Source organism: Vombatus ursinus, unplaced genomic scaffold, assembly GCF_900497805.2.
Source record: "Vombatus ursinus unplaced genomic scaffold, bare-nosed wombat genome assembly UNPS02014786.1, whole genome shotgun sequence".
NCBI lineage: Eukaryota > Metazoa > Chordata > Mammalia > Diprotodontia > Vombatidae > Vombatus > Vombatus ursinus.
Window position 1 is genome coordinate 54,511,154 of NW_020954564.1, and position 20,845 is coordinate 54,531,998.

The following is a 20,845-nucleotide window of genomic DNA, read 5'->3' on the forward strand; positions in this document are numbered from 1 at the left end:
ATTGAGTTTGTTGGTGGAATTGCTTTAAATGTTCTTAAGGTATAATTTTTCATTTTATACAGAGATGGGAAAATGTAAGAAAAAAATCTAGTAGATTAGTTCATAAGAATCTTTAGCCTCTCATTTTGTTGTCAAAGTATGTGTCTTATAATCTGAAATCACTGTTCAGATACTTATTTCAAGTGGAAAATGGGGGTGGAACTATTAATTTCATCTCTCAATACCTATGGCATCTATATTTTTATTTTAGGGAAAACAAAAAACTTTGAAAATTCCTTTGAAGATTCCAGTGTCTCTGTGGGTGCCATGAGTCTGGCATTTTATAATGGACTCTGGGCATATGATGGATGGTAAGTTACTATCTGGGTACTAGACATACCATAGAGGTAGTAAATACTACTGGCCACAATAATCTGGGCTCTCAAAAGTAAGCAAAGGACATCTGAAATCTTGTGATTTGTTTCTCTTTTAAACTTTCTAGTACTAGACTTTCCCTGAAGGTTCAACTTGACTCTAACTCAAACTTGGACATTATACCAAGTATCAATTAGAGGTTTTTCTTAAATCAATTAGAGCAGTTAAAGGGTAGAATTCAACATCTTTTCAGGTTTTGACTAAAGAACAAAAAAATTTATAAATTAAGTTGAAACTACATTAATTGCTTGAGCCAAACAGAATTGGCTAACTAGCTAATTACATTCCATGCTCTCTGATTTCTCTGTTATCATTTTGTTGAAAACCATGTACATGAGGGCTTCAGATAATACATTTCTGTTCCCACATCACTTAATGCAAAGAAACAAGTTTTTTTATACATACATAACATGTATTTATTAGCATGTTTTCTGTGTTAAGCATTGGGGATACAAAAACAAAATTAAAACATTCCTTGCCCTCAAGAAACATACATATTATAGTGGAACAACATTCCACACACAAATATATACAAAATAAGTACAAATTAATTTTGAGAAGGTAGCTAGTAGTTTGGGATGAGAGGGAAGATAGGGAAGGCCTTTGTGCTTGAACTCCGTTTTGGATAAGGCTAGGGGTTCTAGAAACCTGAGGGGAAGGAGTGCCTTCCATGATAGAGGTAGGTCATATGTGAATACAACCTGTAGGTCAGTTTGACTGAACTGAAGAGTGTGTTAAGAGCAATAATGTATAATAAGTCTGGAAAGCTAAGTATGAGCCAAATTGTGAAAGGGTTTAAATGCTTAAAGCAATGAAAGAAAAAGAAAGAAAAAGAAATTTTTTTTCTGAGCAAAAAAGTGATGCTTAGACCTATTGATGAGAAATATCACTTTGGCAGCCTTGTGGTTGATGGACTGGAGAGGGGAGAAACTGGAAATAGGGAGACTAATTATGAGGCTATTTCAGCAGTTCAGGCAGCAAGAGGTGATGAGGACTGGAGCTTGTGTGAGTGGAGAGAATGGAATGGACAAAAGAGATGTTGTGGAGCTAAAATCAACAAGACATGGCAACTGTTTGGAATTGGGGGGCAAGAGTGAGATATTCAGAGCAAAATTTTTGAACTGGGGCTATGAAAACATGGCAGAATCCGAATGCAGATTAAAGCATTTTTAAAAAATTTTTTTTATTTGGGTGACTGGGTTTGTGTTTTCTGTCACCACATGACTTACATGTTTTGTATAACTACACATTTATCAAATTGCTTGCTTTCCCAATAAGAGGGAAAGGGAGGGAAGGAATTTGGAACTCAAAATTTGAAAAAATGTTTAAATTGTTTTTACATGTAATTGGGGGAAACATATTAAATCAAAATTTAAAAAAAAGAATGTTAAAAAATACATAAATAATATTTTTAAAAAAGAAAAGAAGGCAGTGTTTTTCACAGAAATAGAGATTGGAAGAGAAGTAAGTTCTGGGGAAAAAATAAGTTCTGTTTTGGGCAAGTTGAATTTTAGATGTCTCCAGGTCATACAATTTGAATTGTCCATAGGTAGTGGGTGATGTAAGATGGGGGTGAGTGATGAGGGCTGGATATATAGATCTGGGAGCTATCCCATAAAAGTAGATGTAGTCACCAAGAGAAAATAGAGAGAAAAGAATCCAGTACAGAACCTTGTGGTACACCTAAAATTAGGAGAAATCCTACAAATGATTATGTCACAAAAGAGATTGAGAACTAAAAGAGAGCAATATCATGAAAACTAAGAGAAAAGAGAGTATATAGGAGGAGAAAGGGATCCACAGTGTTAAGTGCTGTAGAGAGGCTAAAAAAAAAAAAGGATAAGGACTGAGAAAAGGCCGCAAGATTTGGCAATTAAGAAATCACTGGGGGGAAGAAAAGAAATCATTGGGATCTTTGACAGCAGTTTTAGCTGAGTTATGAAATTGGGAAACAAACTTCAAAACGTTGAAAAGTAAGTAAGAAGAGAAGAAGTAGGGGCAGTAAGAGTATATAGCTTTTTCTAGTTTAGCAAAGAAAGGGAGGAATGATGAAGGATCTTAGCTTGGGAGGGTGATAGGGTCAAGTGAGGGTTTTTAAGGGTGGGCGAGACTTGAGTGTGTTTGTAAGCAACAGGGAATGAACTAGTAAATAGTGAAAAATTGAAGATGAGAGAGACAGAGACAAAGAGACAGAGAGGTGGAGAGAGAGAAGGGATAATCTTGGTGGGAATTCTCCCTGGAGGATACAGGAAGGGGTAGGATTAAGGAGACAATAAGAGGGAATGGCCTTATCTGGGAGAAAGAATAAACGAAAGAATGAGGGATGATATCAAAAGGTTTTGAAATATAGAGCAGGGGAGAAGAAGGAGCTCAAAGTGAAGGGCTTTAATTTTCTCTATAAAACATGAGAGGAAATCCTCTGCTGAAAGTTGATGTGAGAGGTTTGAGGAGAGGAGAAAAGACTTAGAACGGCTGCAGTGGGGAGTGCATAGAAAATCAGTTAGAGAGGAGTGAAAGGATTGCTTTATTTCCACGAGGATTCAGTTGATATTAGAGAACTTGAATACGTAGTGGAGCCAATTCATCACCATTAGAATATGTAGAGTAGTGGAGGTGGGGGATAGTGGACAGCTGAGATTTAGCAAGTCATGAGTGTTATTGGGACAGAGGGGCAAAGACTTAGACCTGGAGGACAGTGCAACATTGCATTACTTAACTACAAGGTCAAGACTGAGAAGGGAAGACAGCAAAGTAAGAAAAGAGGTAAAGTAAGAAAAAAGACCTAGAAGAGGGTCCCAAGGGAGATGACAATCTAGTGCAGTGAAAGGGTCCTGGACTAGGAGTCAGGAGACCTAGGTTCTAGGTCAACCTTTTCATGAGCTCAGTGCTCTTTAGCAAGTCTTTCCTCTCGCTGGGCCTGTGTTTCGTTACCTGTAAAATGAAGAAATCCCTTCCAGATGTGAAATTCCATAGATCTGTAATTCGACTTTGAATTTAAAATACCTGATTTCAAACTCACATTGGCCTGTTCAGGTGATACATCTAGCCATGGAAATGAGAAAAAGAATAGTAAGCTCCATCTTACAAATCTTAGCCATTAGGGTGAGTAGGCATGAACTTATAGGTTAATTTCTTTCATTTTTAAACAAGTTTTAATTGATATTTTCTTTTTCTTACATCACCGTGGGGTCTCATGTGTCTATCCTCCTCTCCTTCCCAGAGAGCCATCCCATATGACAAATATTATTTTTTTTTTGGAGAGGAAAAAAGTCTGCACTAGTGATAAATATATTGAAAAAATGTGAAAACATATGCAATATGTAACACCTGTGGACCTTCCACCTCCTCAAAGGAGTGGTTTGAAGGTATCTTCTCACATCTCTTCATTTGAGTACCATTTATCTTTATAATTTTGTTATATTTATTTTTGTTTTTTTGGTGTGTCTTTCTATTTACTTTATTATAATTACTTTGTATCTCCCATAATTGGAGTGTAGAAGTAGAAGTCTATACAGCAAGGAGGAAGGGATGAGGGGCAGTGGTTGACTCTGGACCTCACTCTCACTTAAATTAGTCATAGGAGGGAAGACTATAGTATACACAAACAGTTGAGTACAGAAATACATTTCAGTCAACAGAAAAACAGGAAGGAAAGGGTTTAAGAGAAAAGGAGAATTAAGTGAGAGGATAAACTAAGGGAGGAATTAGTTGTAAGCAAAACAAACTCTTAAAGATGGGGCCAGAAACAAAGAGAGGGATTTATAAAAGAATAGGTTCGAAGGAAATACACAATTAGCAGAAATAATTGTGAATATGAAAGGGACAAACTCACCAATAAAATGGAAGAAGATAGCAGAAAGGATTTGAAACCAGAATTCAACAATATGTTATTTACAAGAAACACACTCCGGACAGAAAAATGTAAGTGGAATTAATAAAAGGTGCTACAACAGAATCTTTAATGCTTCAGCTGAAGTAGGAAAAAAAAAAGCAGGAGTAGCAATCATAATCTCAGAGAAAGCAATAGCAAAATTAGACCTAATTAAAAGAGGTAAGCAAAGTAATTATGCTTTGCTGAAAGGCCACATAGACACTGAATTATTATTAATACTAAACACATGTGCACCAAAAAGCATACCATCTCAATTCTTAAAGGAAAAGGAAAATGTTTATAGAGAGAAATACATAGTAAAAAAAACATAGTAAAATACATAGTATTATCTATCTAAAACCAAGAACCATCATTATCTTTAATGTAGACAAACTAGAGGTTTTTCAGTAAAATTAAGAGTAAGGAAAGGATATTCATTATTACTATTTAATATAGTGCTAGAAATGTGAGCTAAAGTATTAAGACCAGAAAAATAGAGGGAGTAAGCGTAGGAAAAGAAGAAACAAAATATCACTTATTGCAGATGATATGAAGGCTTACTTAAAGAATCCTAGAGTCAACTAAAAACTAATTGAAATAATTAGTAACTTAGGCAGAGCTGCGTGATATAAAATAAGCCCACACAAATCATCAAATATTACTAACAAAATCCAGCAGGAGAAAGAAAGAGAAATTCTATTTAAAATAGCTTGAGAAATCTACCTGCCAAGGTAGAGAGTCTGCCTGCCAAGACACACAGGAACTATATGGACACAGTTATAAAACACTCTTTACACAAAGAAACACAGATATAATTGACTGAGCCAATAAAATAAAAATGACGATACTAATCCTAGGTAATTTATTTGTTCAGTACATAACAATCAAACTACCAAAGTATTGCTTTATAGAACTAGAAAAAACAATAACAAAATGTATTTGGAGGCACAAAAGATCAAGAATACCAAGGGAATTAATGAAAAAAAAAGTGAGAAAGAAGGCAACTTAGCAGTATAAGATCTCAAGCTATACTACAAAGCTGTAATCATCAAAAAAAAATTAGTACTGGGTGAGAAATACAGAAGTTAATCAATGGAACAGATTGGGTACACAATATGTAGAAGTAAACATGCATGTAGCCTAGTGTTTGATAAACCCACAGATCCCAGTTATTGAGGCAAGAACTCACTATTTGACTGTAATTATTTGGAATGCTGGAAAGCAATCTGGTAGAGACTAGTTACAGACCAACATCTCATACCATATACTGAGATAAGCTCTAAATAGGTATACAATGTAGACAGAAAGGGTGATAAACAACTTAGAGTAGCATGGAAAAAACCACTTGTCAGATATATGGATAGGGGAAGAGTTCCTGACCAAATAAGAAATAAGAAAGGTTCACAGGAGGTTAAATGGTCACTTTGATTACATAAAATTAAAAAGTTTTTGCACAAACAAAGCCAATGCAGCTAAAATGAGAAGAGAATCAGGTAAATGGGGCAAAAATCTTTGTAGCAAATTTCTCTAATCAAAGTCTCATTTCTAAGATATATAGGGAACTGATTCAAATTTATGGGAATAAGAGCCATTCCTCAAATAATAAAGGGTCCAAAAATATAAATAGGCAGTTTTCAGAAGATAAAATTCAAGGTATCAATAGCCATATGAAAAAATGCTCTAAATCACTGGTAACTAGAGAAATGGAAATTAAAACAACTCTAAGGTACCACCTCACAACCAACAAATGGACTAAGTTAACAAAAAAGGGAAATGACAAATGTTAGAAGAGCTGTGTAAAAATAGGTACATTAATGCATTGTTGGTGAAACTGTGAACTTGTCCAACCATTCTGTAAAGCAATTTGGAACTACATCCAAAAAGCTATTAAACTGTGAATATTTTTGGCCCCTTGATACTACTACCAGGTCTATACCAAAAAGGACCCATACAGCAAGTCTTTCTTGTGGCAGCAAAGAATTGGAAACTAAGGAAGTGCCCATCAATTGGTGAAGAGATAAACAAATTATGGTGTTTGAATATAATGGAATACTCTTGTCCTATAGGAAATGATGAATGGGGTGGTTTCAGAGAAAGCTGGGAAGACATGTATGAACTGATGCAAAGCAAAAGTGAACAGAATCAGGAGAACAGTTTATACAATGACAACGATATTGTTAAGACAAGTAGTTTTGAAAGACTTAGGCACTCTAATCAGCACAATGACTAACCACATTTCATTCCATGATGAAATTTGCTACCTACTTCCAGATAGAGAGGTGATGGATTCAAAGTGTATGTAGATTGAGACATACTTCTTTGGAGATGACTAATGTGAGAATGTGTTTTGCTTGACTATACAAATATATAACAGGTTTTGATTTTCTTGCTTTCCCAACTGGGAGTGGGCAGGTAGATGGGAGGTGAAGGAAAGAATGTGGACTTAAAAATAAAATTGAATTTAGAAAGAAAGAAAGAAAGAAAGAAAGAAAGAAGGAAGGAAAGAAAGGTTGGCACTAGATTATGGAGGACTTTGAATATTTGACTATTGAGTTAGTATTTTCTGCTAGAATCGCTAGGGAGCCAATGAAGGTTTTTGAGTGTGAGGGTGAAATGGTCAGACCTGTCCGTTTAGAAGGTTATTTTTGTTGCTGTGTGATGGATAAACTGGAGAGAGACAGAGAACCTGGAGGCAGGGGGACCAATTAGAAGCTATTACTAACAGAAAAATGCTATGGACAATAGAAGAGGAGAAACACCTTTTTATATGAAAGAATTTCATTATGAGGATGCCTCTTCTGGAAGCCTTGGCTCTCTGTTAGCCAGACACTACCCTACATTTATTTCCAGAGCTACTCCAAGAAGTCTATATGAATGAAGTAGTCACTGCCTTCCAGATACTTTAGCAGATCAGCTAGTATTTTATCTCTTTCTATTTCAACTTTTTTTTTTTTTTTTTGGTAAGGCAACAGGGGTTAAGTGTCTTGCCCAGGGTCACACAGCTAGTATATTTCAACTCTTAAATACTTACAGTGTGACCTTAATTCTCTGGCTAGGGAATAATGGAAATTCAAGTCTCAGCTAAAATTTCCTTTCAGGGACAATTGGAATGTCAGCCAGGGCCCTGAACTATCTTTGGAGATGCTTTTTGGCCGCAGCAAGTTCCCATGTTACCTTGGTCGTTATAGAAACCTGTTTTCTTTCAGAACCTCTACATGGTTACATCCTTACTTCTTCCATTTGTTTCCCAAAACTACATAATTGAAATTTAAATGCCTATATTAGGGGCAACTAGGTGGTACAGTAGAGAGAGTATCAGGCCTGGAGTCAAGAAGACCTAAGTTCAAATTTGGCCTCAGACGTTTACCAGCTGTGTGACACTGATCAAGTTGCTTAACCTTCTGTTTGCCTCAGTTTCCTCATCTGTAAATTGGGGATAAAATAGCACCTACCTTACAGTGCTGAAGACAGGGGTGAAGAATGGAGTCTTACCTGAGTGTACTTGATGCCTGTCATTGAGCTCACATGACTTGGCAGTACATTCTTGTATGAGGAGGATAGGGGTAGGAAAGACCTTTCTGGTCAAGTTGGCAAGCAATATACATTTATTAAGTTCTTACAGGGTACCGGGCACTGTGCTAAGCATGCAGGTACAAAGAAAGGCAAAAACACAGTCCCTGCCCTTAAAAAGCTCACATTCAAGATGGGAAAACATGCAAAAATTGTACATATAAGATACCTATAGGGGGGCGGAGCCAAGATGGAGGAGTAAAAGCAATGACTTGCTTGAGCTCTCCCCCAAACCCCTCCAAATACCTATAAAAATGGCTCTAAACAAATTCTAAAGCAGCAGAACCCACAAAAAGACAAAGTGAAATTTCCAGCCCAAGACAGCCTGGATGTTTGATGGTTGATCAGAAAGGTATATCTCACTGGGCTGGGAGAGGAACACAGTTTGGCGTGGGCGTGCAGGCTGCAGCAAACCTGGAGCAGTCTTCAGTGGACTGAATCACAGGCAGCTGTGATAGTTTCCAGACATCTCAACCCATGAACGCCAAAGACAACTTAAAAGGTCAGTGGGAAAAGTCTGTTTCTGCAATGGTGAGAGAGAAGCACAGGGTCCCAGCCCCATTCCCCTAGCTTGGCCCCGGGGCAGTAGCTGCTTCCTGAGCTTCTGGCCCACAGACTGAGGGGGAATCGAGTGACTGATAAGAGGGGGATTGCAGGGATCTCTCTACTGGTGCAGGATTCTCTTGCTTTGCCCTTGCTTGGATCTGGGTCACAGTTCTGGGTGGGGGTCCTGGGGCAAGGAGGAGCACTGGCGTGGTGGAGCTTGTATTGACTCTGGAGAGGAAATCCTCCTCACAGTTCCAAGACAGAAAAGAGTGCTTGAGGTCACTCATAGAGCAGAGCACAGGACAGAAAAGGAGTAAACACCTCACCCTTGATCATAGCACCTTGGAAAAACTGAAAATTTACAGGTCCCTAGAAGTATCTCTGAAAACAGCTGCACAAAACCCCTGAAGCTTGGGACAGTACATTCGCCACACTGGAAACAGACCCCTACCTTAACAAAGAGTTTATAACTCAAGTAATTGGCCGGGATCATGAGCAAGCAGCACAAAAAGAGTTATTATCTTATATTATCTTACTTTGGTGACAAAGAAGATCAAAACACACAACCAGAAGAAGACAACGTAGCCAAAACTCCTACATCCAAAGCCTCCAAGAAAAATGTGAATTGGTCCCAGGCATGGAAGAGTTCAAAAAGGATTTTGAGAAGCAAGGAAAAGAAGTAGAGAAAAAACTGAGAGTGATGCTAAAGGAGACCCCAAAAAATACTGAAGAAAATAACACCTTAAAAATAGCCCAACCCAAATGGCAAAAGAGGTCCAAAAAGCCAATGAGGAGAAGAATGCCCTAAAAAGCAAAATTGGCCAAATGGAAAAGGAAGTCCAAAAGATTACTGAAGAAAATACTTCCTTAAAAATTAGAATAGAGCAATCAAAAGCTAGTGACTTTATGAGAAATCAAGACACTGTAAAACAAATCCAAAAGAATGAAAAAATAGAAAATAATGTGAAATGTCTCATTGGAAAAGCAACTGACCTGGAAAATAGATCCAGGAGAGAGAACTTAAAAATTATTGGCCTATCTGAAAGCCATGATCAGAAAAAGAGCCTACACATCATATTTTAAGAAATTATCAAGGAAAACTACCCTGATATTTCAGAACCAGAGGGCAAAATAGAAATTGAAAGAATCCACCAATCACCTCCTGAAAGAGATCCCCAAAGGAAAACTCTTTTGTTGTAGCCAAATTCCAGAATTCCCAGGTCAAGGAGAAAATATTGCAGAGAGCCAGAAAGAAACAATTCAAGTATTGTGGAAACACAATCAGGATAACACAAGATTTAGCAGCTTCTACATTAAGGGTCCGGAGGGCATGGAGTATGATATTCCAGAGGGCAAAGGAGATAGGATTACAACCAAGAGTCACCTACCCAGCAAAACTGAGTATAATCCTTCAGAGTAAAAAATGGTCATTCAATGAAATAGGGGACTTTCAAGCATTCCTGAAGAAAACACCAGAGCTGAATAGAAAATTTGACCTTCAAATACAATACTCAAGTGAAACATAGAAGAGATAAACAGGCAAAGAGAAATCATGAGAGACTTGTGAAGATTGAACTGTTTATATTCCTGCAGGGAAAGATGATATTTGTAACTCATGAGGGCTTTGTCAGTATTAGGGTAGTGGGAGGGAAAAAATTATATGTATGTATAGATAGGTAGAGGGCACAGGGTGAATTGAAGATGAAGGGGTGATAGCTGGAAAATAAAATTAAGGAGTGAGAGAGGATTATACTGGGAGAAGGAGAAAGGGAGAAGTAGAATGGGGTAAATTATCTCACATGAAACAGACAAGAAAAGGCTTTTACAGTGGAGGGGAAATGGGGAAAGATGAGAAGGAATGAGTGAATCTTATTCTCATAGGATTTGGCTTAAGGAGGGAATAACATACACAATGGGGTATGGAAATCTATCTTACCCTACAGGAAAATAAGGGGGGAAGGGGACAAGAGAGCAGGGGGTTGATAGAAGGGAGGGCAGATTGGGGGAGGTGATAATCAAAAGCAAACACTTCTGAGGAGGGACAGGGTCAAAAGAGAGAATAGAATAAATGGGGGGTGGGATAGGATGAAGGGAAATATACTTAGTTTTTCACAACAGGACTACTATGGAAGTTTTGCATGACTACACATCTATGACCTGTATCAAGATGCTTGCCTTTTCAATGAGGATGGGTGGGGAGGGAGAAAGGGAGAAAATTTGAAACCCAAAGTTTTAAAAACACATGTCAAATATAAAAAAAATTAAAAATAAAAAGATACCTAAGGTGTAGATAAAAGATCATTTCAGAGAGAATGCAACTTACTATAGGAGGAGAGTGTTGGGGAGAGGAGGACCAAGAAAGTCTTCCTGCCAAAATCAGGAGGAATATTGTTGGAAAACCACAGATATACTAGACATGGCTGTTTTTCTTTCTTCAGGAATCAACTCAATTACATCACAGAAGAACTTAAAAACCCCTACAGGTAAGTGTCTCTGGGCCCAGCCAGAGTAACAAGAGGCAAGGTGTAGTGGCAGGTGTAATCTCTTCCCACAGATAGTCAAAACTACTCCCTCGTGGCTCCTCTACTATCCCTTTGTACCTCTTTGAAGATGAATCGGAGGCTGGTTTCTTCAGGATAGAGAGCTCATTAGCTAGCACTTTCGGAGCTTTTGGTGGGGGGCAGGGTGGTGGAAGGCTATGAGATGAAAGTGTCTAGGCTGGCTGTGGTAGATGGAGCTTTGATCTGTCATTTAGAAATATCAAAACGAGTAACTTTATTTTCTATACAGCCATAACATTGATCTAAGTCTTAGCAAAACTTTTCACCTTCCATTTGGGCCAAATGGGTAGGAAAGCTAGATGGCATAATAGCTAATGCCCTGGCCTTGGAGTCAGGAAGACAAGAGTTCAAATCCAACCTCAGATGTTTTCTAGCTGTCTGATCCTGGGAAAGTCACTTTGCTTCTACTTGCCCAAGTTTTCCCTACTGTAAAATGGGGATAGTAATAGCACCTACCTCCCAGAGTTGTTGTGAGGATAAAATGAGATGATAATTATAAAGCACTTTGTAAATGCTAGCTATTATTATATAAATGCCAGTATACTCCTACCCTTCTCCCAGTACTTACTTGCTCATGGCTTTTGTAACTTGGAAATGCATGCTCATTAGCCTCATGAAAGGGTAACAAATCCACTGTCTTGACAAATTCTGGAGCAGTCTTCTGACAAAGGACACACCACTGATTTGACGAAGGAGCTGACACAATGCAGGCCATAATATCCCAACTGCTTCAATGAACAAATGCTCCTGAGTCTCTGAACCCCAAGTTTTTAGTAGGTTGTTTAACATTGCACACAAACACACACACACACACACACACACACACACACACACACACACACCCCACCATCAAAAGTCATGAGCAAGTAACACACACACAGGGTTATAGTTCAAGATTTTTTCCAATCTGCTTTTGGAGGTATGTGAGCTGATCTTGTATCTAAAATAGGAGAACCTGGTTGAAAAACTGATTTTTTTCAATTGCTTTTTATAATTTTAGTTATAATATTATTGAGTTAAAATTTGAGCTTCTCTGTAATGATTTTTGTCCATTAGCCAAGTAATACTAAGGAAGATTTATGCCATATATTTTGAGAAATACCAACAGCTTTGAATGCTTCTATGTTCTTATGTTTTTGCAAACTTAGAAACTTGCCCCTGGCTATCGTCATTGGCATCCCCCTGGTAACTGTGTGCTACATTCTAATAAATATTTCCTACTTCACTGTAATGACTTCTACAGAACTCTTACAGTCCCAAGCTGTGGCTGTGGTAAGTCATCCAGAATTTTTGCAAGACACTGTCTTATTTATTATCATTATGAGTAATTGTGTTATTATTAGTGACTAGAGGCACAGAGGTGACCTTGAGTTCTTGAATGCTGTACTGTCTAATGACCTTGTGGTCCCATAACCTCTGATATCTCTTTTCCTTCTCTTTGCTTTGGGGAAGATTCAACCACCTAGTTATCATAAGTACCTAAACAGAGTTTGATGACCCCAAATAAAAATTTGCCCTCGACATTTTTGTTGGGTGGCCTTTTCACTTACAATCAAGATGAGCAGCTGATTTTACCCTAGGGCAAACATTGGCTTTGGAGTCAAAGAATTGTAATTGAATCCTGGATCTGTCACTACCTATGTGACCTTGGGCAAATCACTGGGCCTCAGTTGCCTCATCTATCAAATCAGGAAATTGAACCTGACTTAGTCAAAGATGTCTTTCAGATCTGAATTTGTGATTCTATGATCAGAAAGACATGCCTCCCTTGAGAATGAAACAACCCCTAACACCGGGATGGTAAGAAAACAAATTCTCTTGAATCATTAAAGATGGTCAGATGTTTCTTCACAGGAGATAGAAGCATTAAAGATCATTTCTCCTTCAATAACAAATGCAGCTATCATTTCTTACAACCCCCCTATCCCGTCCCATACTCCCAATGTCCCTACTGCAGAACTACTGTGGAATCATCGTATCAGGAACAAGCATTCCACCCACCCAATGGCTGTGGCTTAGTGTAGGGGGAGGAAGTCTAAATCACTGGTCTCAAACTCAAATGAAAACAAGGGCCTCTAAAGCAGCCATATCAAAGGATTCCTTCAGGTCACATTTTGACTTAGAAAATCACATATTAACATTATCTATGTTTTATTGTATTTTTTTACTTACTCCCAATTAAATTTTATTGATTTTGTTCTGGACACAAAAGTATTGTGGGCTATATGTTGCCCATGGGTCTTGTGTTTAACATCTCTGGTCTAAATTATCAATCAGAACAGGAGTTCTTAAACTGGGGTCCATAAATTTGTTTCGGTTAACTATTTTGATAACTATGTTTCAATATAATTAGATTCCTTTGTAATCCTATGTATTTTAATTTATACATCTAAAAGCATTATTATTCAGAGAAGGGGTTTAGAGGCTTCACCAGGCCACTGAAGGGTCCATGAACAAAAAAAGGTTAAGAACTCCTGAATTAGAAGGAAAAGGGTTCTTTGTTCATCAAAGACAAATCAATGTTTCGTGTAGGATAGAAAACACTTAAGACTTTTAAGGTAATTGTAGCGTGTGTCAGGCATAAATACGGAACTAGATTGAATTGCCAACCCCCAAGATCTGAAATGAACCAGTCAACCCAAGTTTGTTTCCTTGGCCAAAGAACTTTTAACTTCCTCTGGAGCAAATTCTTTTCCTCTCCTAGACTTTTGGTGACCGGGTTCTCCATCCAGCTTCCTGGATCGTCCCACTCTTTGTAGCATTTTCAACGATTGGAGCTGCTAATGGGACCTGTTTCACTGCTGGAAGGTAAAGTTTCAGGACAACTAGTTGTGTTAAACATGGGCAGAGCAAATCAGCTTTGTGATTCCCTCAAGGAGGAAAATTCAAGTCATTTCCACAAATATTTATTAAGCACCTACTCTGTGCAAAGCAATCCTCTGTTAAGTATTAAAAATGAACTACTAGGGGCAGCTAGGTGGCACAGTGGATAGAGCTCTGGCCTTGGGGTGAGGAGGACCTGAGTTCAAATCTGGCCTCGGACACTTGACACTTACTAGCTTTGTGACCATGGACAAGTCACTTAACCCTGATTGCCTCACCAAAAGGAAACGAAAACAAAACAAAAACAAAAGCAAAACCCTACTAAAGTCCCTGCCCTCAAGGGGCTAATAATCTAATAAAGCAGAAAAGACATGAATGCAAATATAAAAAATTATAATATGCTAAGGGCATAGGAGAGATAAAAAGTGTTCTGAGAAAGTTTTGGTGGTGGTAGTCGGAACAAGGAAAAGGAAAGTCACATCCAGGTAGAGGTGATCAGGAAGGCTTCATGGAGGAAGTGGTATGTGAGCTAGACTCTAAAGACAGGGAAGGCTTTCAGTAGGTGGAGGTTAGGTAGATATGGGGCTCAACGTAAGTGGATAACATTAGGAACTACATGGAGGGGACAGGATAAGATCAATTTAAGTAGTCCAATTTAGACAGAACTCAGAGCATGTGAACAGGTGGAATGTCAGATGAGGGTAGATTAGAACCAAATTGTGGAAAGCCTTAAATGTTGAAATATGGGGTTTGAACTTTTATTTAGAAGAGAATGAAGAGCAGAAGAGTTCTCACTTGTAGATCCAAGAAGATATAGCATGTGCAGCGACCAGACCCCAGTAAAATTCTCTTGGCAGACAGGCTCAACCAGGATGAGGGAAACCAAGAGGCCTTAAATCAGTCGGTGACTAGGGAAATGTCTGCCCCAAGCACATGGAGACTTCCCCTGGCTGAATGGGTGGATGAGAATAATTTGTTCCAATGGGCCATGAAGGCTGCTAAAGCAGGCACTGTGGAGCGCTCAGAGCTTGGTCAGACATTGAAGACACCAAGGTTAACCTCTGCACCCCTGTCATTGCCAATTGTCCTGACTTTTGTCTTGCCACTGGACTACAATGAGTCTGGAAGACAGAGTGAGATGGACCACTTTAGGCAACTCTGCTTCACTCAAATATAATTTACTAGCAAGTCAAGACATCACCTGTGATATCATTGATCTTCTTCAAAAATGAAGGATGAAAAACAAACAGCGACGACGTGATCAGAACTGCGCATTGGGAAGATTACTCTGCTAGTGTTATGAAGAACCAAGTTAAGAGGAGATATTAAAGGCGGGGGGATCAGGAAGGACATGGTCATAAATCCAATTCTACTTTTCATATGTAGAGGGCCACAAAATGATCAGTAAGAAATGGTTTTTAGAAAGTAACTATTTTCACTTCAAGGAACTTCTAGAGCTTGACATAAAGTACAAAATCAGCCCACAGAGTATCTGCAAACTTTTGAATTCCCCAAGCTCCATATTTTACCCCCTCTAGAGTAATTTGCACATCTGAGTAGTTTTCTGATTATTAGAAAAGAGGAAGTAGAATACACTAGTCACATTTTCTTCCAAGAGCCATGTAAATATCACATTTACAAAACAAAATTCACTTTTCCAATATTCACCTCCTCACACTGTCATGAAATTGAGATCTAAACTCATCCACCACTAAAGCCAACAGTGCAGTTGAAAAAAATGTTTTATTTCATTAATGAAGTGACATTATATGTGTACAAGGCTCAATAAATGTGAAAACATTTCTCTGAGGGCCAGTACAGTTCTTTCCTGAGCATCCCAAGTTATTTTTATTTTGTCAGGTTGGTTTATGTGGCAGGACGGGAAGGTCACATGTTAAAGATGCTTTCTTACATCAGTGTTAAGCGCCTAACTCCAGCACCTGCCATCATCTTTTATGTAAGTACAAATTCTTCAAGGTAAACCCTTCAGACACAAAAATGTTTGTTGTTAATCACAACGGTTTCCAAATAAACAGCATTCTTTCCTTTATTCCTGGGAGAGATTGTCTGTGTAAAGTGAAAATGTCCAATAGTTTACCAAGTTTCTTGTGCCTTATTGAGTATCCCAGCCATAGTTTGTCAGTTCCTGCTTAAGCTATTCAATGTGTGTTTACCCCAAACTACTGACCCCATGTTATAGATACTTGAATTTTTTTTCAAGTCTAGTCACAAATTATAGATTCTATATAAGCAAGAAGACAGAAGAAAGGAGTGTGATCTCAGCCAAATGTTGTTGACATGATCAATATAAAGCTCTCTTTTCCCCCAAGGCCAAATGAATTTGAGTAAGAAGTCAAGTGGAATTAAATATAATAGTTGTTAGGCCAGTTCAGGTTGTTTTTTTCTCTTTATCATGGAAACACCAAATCCTTGTAGACATGTCAATTTGTATCCATTGAGCTTGAAGGAAGCCAGTAATAGGTGCTCGTGTCTGCCTTTGCTGCTTGTGAGGTAAAAGATGTCCCCTTGTCTCACGGCCACCTCTTCAAATCTGTATTATTATAGGAGGAATTATTTTTTTCAGGGACATCAGGATAATGTTTGTGTTCTAGTAACCTCAAAATTCACTCTTTTCGTCATTTAGGGCATCATTACTATCCTGTACATCATACCTGGAGATATAAATACATTAATTAACTACTTCAGCTTTGCTGCATGGTTCTTTTATGGCCTGACTATAGTAGGACTGATTGTGATGAGGTTTACAAAGAAAGACCATAAAAGACCTATCAAGGTAGGTTCTGTTTAAAAAGAAAAAGCCCTCTCCTTCCTTTAAGGTTTAACTTTCCTTTCTTTCCTGATTACTTTTTTATTCTGTTTTGTATATATTATACATTTATTTACAGGTACATGTATAGTGTAGGGAGAGAGTAGAATATAAGATCCTTGAGGGCAAGCTCTGTTCTTGTTTTTGACTTTGTATCTCTAGTGTCTGACATGTATTAGGTGCTTATGAAGAGCTTGTTGATTGATTGAATTGGTAGGTCCCCAAACTTTCATTTTTACCATTTACTGACTTGATCCCTTTATTAGCTTGTCTGATTAGACATCACAAATACCTCTGACATAGCTTTTCATAGCCTAAGACTCCTCGAGTAAATGGGTTAGCTGATTCATGTATATGCACTTTTAATAAAATATTACCAAGGTTGAAACATGCATGAAACATATTTCCAGTTTATTCAGTGTATGAAGTGTTAGCAGTCTTTGGTAGGCATCTTGCTAGGGCATGTAAATGGTTCCCACTCAAAGGCCTCAGGAAAATTAAATGGCAGCATATCCCTACCCCTATCAAGTGCCTAGTGTTCTCTTGTATCCAAAGTCTTCAAGTGGCAGTATACCTTTTCTGGTTAAACCTAAGTACTAACAAATCTTAGCTAGTAGTTCAGTATAGTATAAACAGCACTGGAATTAGAGTTTACAGAGGTTTAAATTCCACTTCATATAATTCCTAGTTATTTGACCAGGAGCAAATTTCAGCCTCTCAGCCTATTTCCTTCTTAGTAAAATCGAGATAATACGTATACTAACTACCTAACTAATGTATACTAACTACCTAACAAAGTTGTTGTTAAGAAAGTGCTATAGAAGTTAGAATTATTTTTGAAAGACTTAAGAATTCTGATCAATGCCATAACCAACCATGATTCCAGATGACCAGTTATGTAGCATGTACCCACCATCTGACAGAGAAGTGATGGACTCAGGGTGCATATTGAAGCATATAGTTTTTGGGCATGGTCAATGTGTGAATTTGTTTTACTCAACAATATATAGTTGTTAGGAGAATTTTGTTCTTTTTTTTTCCTCCAATGGTAGATGGAGATGTGGGAGGGAGAAAAATCCATTTTTGTTAACTAAAAAAAGATGAAAAATAAATAACAAAAATGAGAGTTATTAAAAGCTGCTAATAAGAGATCTAGAATTTTGTTTTAGAGAGCTATTATGTCATCCTAGAACAAAATCTTAACCATCAGGAATGAAACCAGGTCAGAGTAGAGTTTGGACATTTGACACAAATTGAATGGGCGGCTCTACAAATTCATACTTCTAGAATCTCTTCTGTTACATAAGGCATAGTTTGAATACAAAAGAACACCATAACCAATATCAACTTGTTGCTTTGTTTTACAGGTGCCTGTTTTTATTCCCATATTGATGACCTTTATTTCAATTTACCTCGTATTGGCACCAATCATCACTAAACCAGAGTTACCATATCTATATTGCGTGTTATTTATACTGAGTGGACTTCTGTTTTATTTACTTTTTGTTCACAACAAGTTCAGCTGCGTACAGAGGATTTCAAGTAAGTATAAACAAAACACATTTGCAAATATTCTGCAAATAAAATATAGTTATCCGCAGTTAATTGTATAAGCTATTTGTCTACACTAAGCACCTGTTTACTGAAACTGGTAGATGAAAGGGAGCATTTTAACACTGTCATTGAATAAAACTCCTTACACTAAAAGGCAAGAAATTTTCCATCCAATCATTGAATCGCTGTCTTTAGTAGTCAGTCAATCAGCAAGCACTTATTAAGCACCTACTAAATGCCAGACACTGTGCTAAGTATTAGTAGTCACTTCTGTTTGAAAATGTAACCAAAATTGACTGACCACTTAAACAATTCCCCTTAAACAATTCCCACAATTAAACAATCTAACAGTCGTACTTCAGAGGGTACTAGAATGTAACAGATATCTCATCATTTAATATAAAAAAAAGAATGAACTACAACATCAAATATCTAATGACGTTTAGAAATTCATTAACTTAATTTGTCCCTGACCTCCAATCATGGCCAGAAGTAGGTTAATATATCAAGTCCTAACATGGTTATTACTGGTTTTTCACATGGTTATTAAAAAGAGACATGGATTAATGCTATCTTCCAAGGTCTGATTATGTTGGGCGAGTAGCTGCTGTAGATTTAAGCCAGGTCTGGAGAAAATAGGGAAGGCTTAGCCAGGTGACAAATTATAATTTAGCTGGCATTCAGTAACAGCTAGGGCAAGGTTATCAGTGGGTCAAAGAGAGGCAGAAAGATTAGAACAAGGGTATCCATACTTTTTAAGGGCATATGGGGCATAGTTGGAAAAACTATATTATTCCACTGAAGTAGTATAAAAATAGTAGTCTTAGCAAAACACCCAAAACAATTATATACCAGATTAAGTTTCCTTTATGAAAAAAAAAAGAAAGAAAATGTAACCAAGGTAGTACTTTAACCCCTTGTAGAATGGGTACTCCAGAAGGGGCTTTGATTTACTTTGTATTTTTCAGATATTGAATTTTCTGTGTAGAATTTTGGGTGTATAGGATAAAATATCATGCACATAATATTCCAATGAGCCTACTTGCGTTAATTTAAAAACTAAGTTGCAAAAGTCACAAAAAATAAGTTAGGAAGTCTTTGCAGAGGAATCACAACCAAATTCAATTTACAAAATTTAGCTTAAAAATTATTTGTGAATACATGAGATATAAATTATACAATGTAAAATACTTATTTGGTTGGCATTAAAGTAAAAAAGTCTCTGCCCTTAAGATCTGAAAATAACTGTACTCTTTCTGATATATTTTGAGTTTTTGTTCATATAGTTAAATGTTATTTCTACAGAACTCTCTTTTGTTTTAATAAAAGTTTTATTGATGCCTTCTGTCAATATATTATGATCATTTCTGGAAAGGCATCCCCTCTCTGTCCAAAGCTTCCATTGTAGCAAAGAAAAATAATCAAGCAAAGACACCTGATACACTGACCAAATCTGACAGCATTGCTGTTGTGGTCCCCTTCTCTGCTTTGATGAGGGAGCTTTGCTTCACGTCTGTTCTCCAAGACCATCGCTGGTTAGCTTCCTTCTAGTCACCTTCTTTTGCACTGTTGCAGTTACTGTGATTATTGTACTTTTGCTTCTGCTAATTTCACTCTACATTTGTTGTTGTTGAGTTGTTTCAGTTGTATCTGACTCTTTGTGACCCCATTTGGGGTTTTCTTGGCAAAGATACTGGAGTGGTTTGCCATTTCCTTCTCCAGCTCATTTTACAGATGAGGAAACTGAGGCAAACAGGTGACTTGCCCAGGTTCACACAACTAGTAAGTGTCTGAGTCCCGATTTGAACTGAGGAAGATGAATCTTCCTGATTCCTGGTCCAACACTCTCTCCACTGTGCTATCCAGCCGCCCTTCACTCTGTATTAGCTTATGCAAGTTTTCGTTAGTTTCTTTGCATTAATTTCTTACTACATAATAATATTCCATTTCATTTTTAATAGCATAGATTTTTCAGTCATTCTTTAATTGATGGGCACCTACTTTGTTTCCAGTTCTTTGCTGCCATAAAAAAGATGTCTATGAATATTTTGGTATATACGTGGGGGGAGTGCATTTAGATGGCACGATGGATAGAAAGTTCTACCTAGAATCAGGAAGTCTTTAGTTTAAATACTGCCTCCAACACTTCCTAGTTGTGTGGCCCTGGGCAAGTCACATCATCTCTCACCCTCTGTTTCCTCATCAGCAAAATAAGGTAAGAATAGTACCTACTTTACATGTCGGGGAGCGTTAAATGAGATAACATTTGTGAGTCGCTTTGCAAACATCAAAGGAATATAGAAATGCTAGTTATTATTATTATTATATTTGACTTTTGATTTTTTATTTTACCTCCTTGGGACATCGGCTCAGTAATAGGGTCATTGGACCAAATAGTATGAATCATAAAATCACTGAATTTGAGAATTATAAGAGATCTCAGTGTTCACCTAGCCTAAACTACACTTAAATAAGAAAGCATCTGGGTGGTATGGTGTACAGAGTGCTAGACTGGGAGTCAGGAAGACCTGGGTTCAAATCTAGCCTCACATACTTACTAGCTGTGACCCTTGGCCAAGTGATTTAAACTCTGTCTGCTTCAGTTTCCTCAACTATAAAACTGAGATTGTAATAGCACCTACCTTGTAGGATTGTTGTGAGACTCAAATAAGGTAATAT

At 37.6% G+C, this 20,845-nt stretch overlaps 1 protein-coding gene across 1 annotated transcript in view; it reads left to right on the forward strand.

Annotated features, from left to right (window-relative positions):
* Positions 1–20,845, forward strand: part of LOC114047317 (b(0,+)-type amino acid transporter 1) — a 42,082-nt gene that overhangs the window by 11,484 nt on the left and 9,753 nt on the right. The window contains exons 5-11 of the mRNA XM_027868090.1: positions 251–350; positions 10,840–10,884; positions 12,111–12,234; positions 13,667–13,770; positions 15,646–15,742; positions 16,430–16,579; positions 17,980–18,154. Of these exons, the coding sequence (XP_027723891.1) occupies positions 251–350; positions 10,840–10,884; positions 12,111–12,234; positions 13,667–13,770; positions 15,646–15,742; positions 16,430–16,579; positions 17,980–18,154 (795 nt within the window). The remainder of the gene's footprint in view (positions 1–250; positions 351–10,839; positions 10,885–12,110; positions 12,235–13,666; positions 13,771–15,645; positions 15,743–16,429; positions 16,580–17,979; positions 18,155–20,845) is intronic.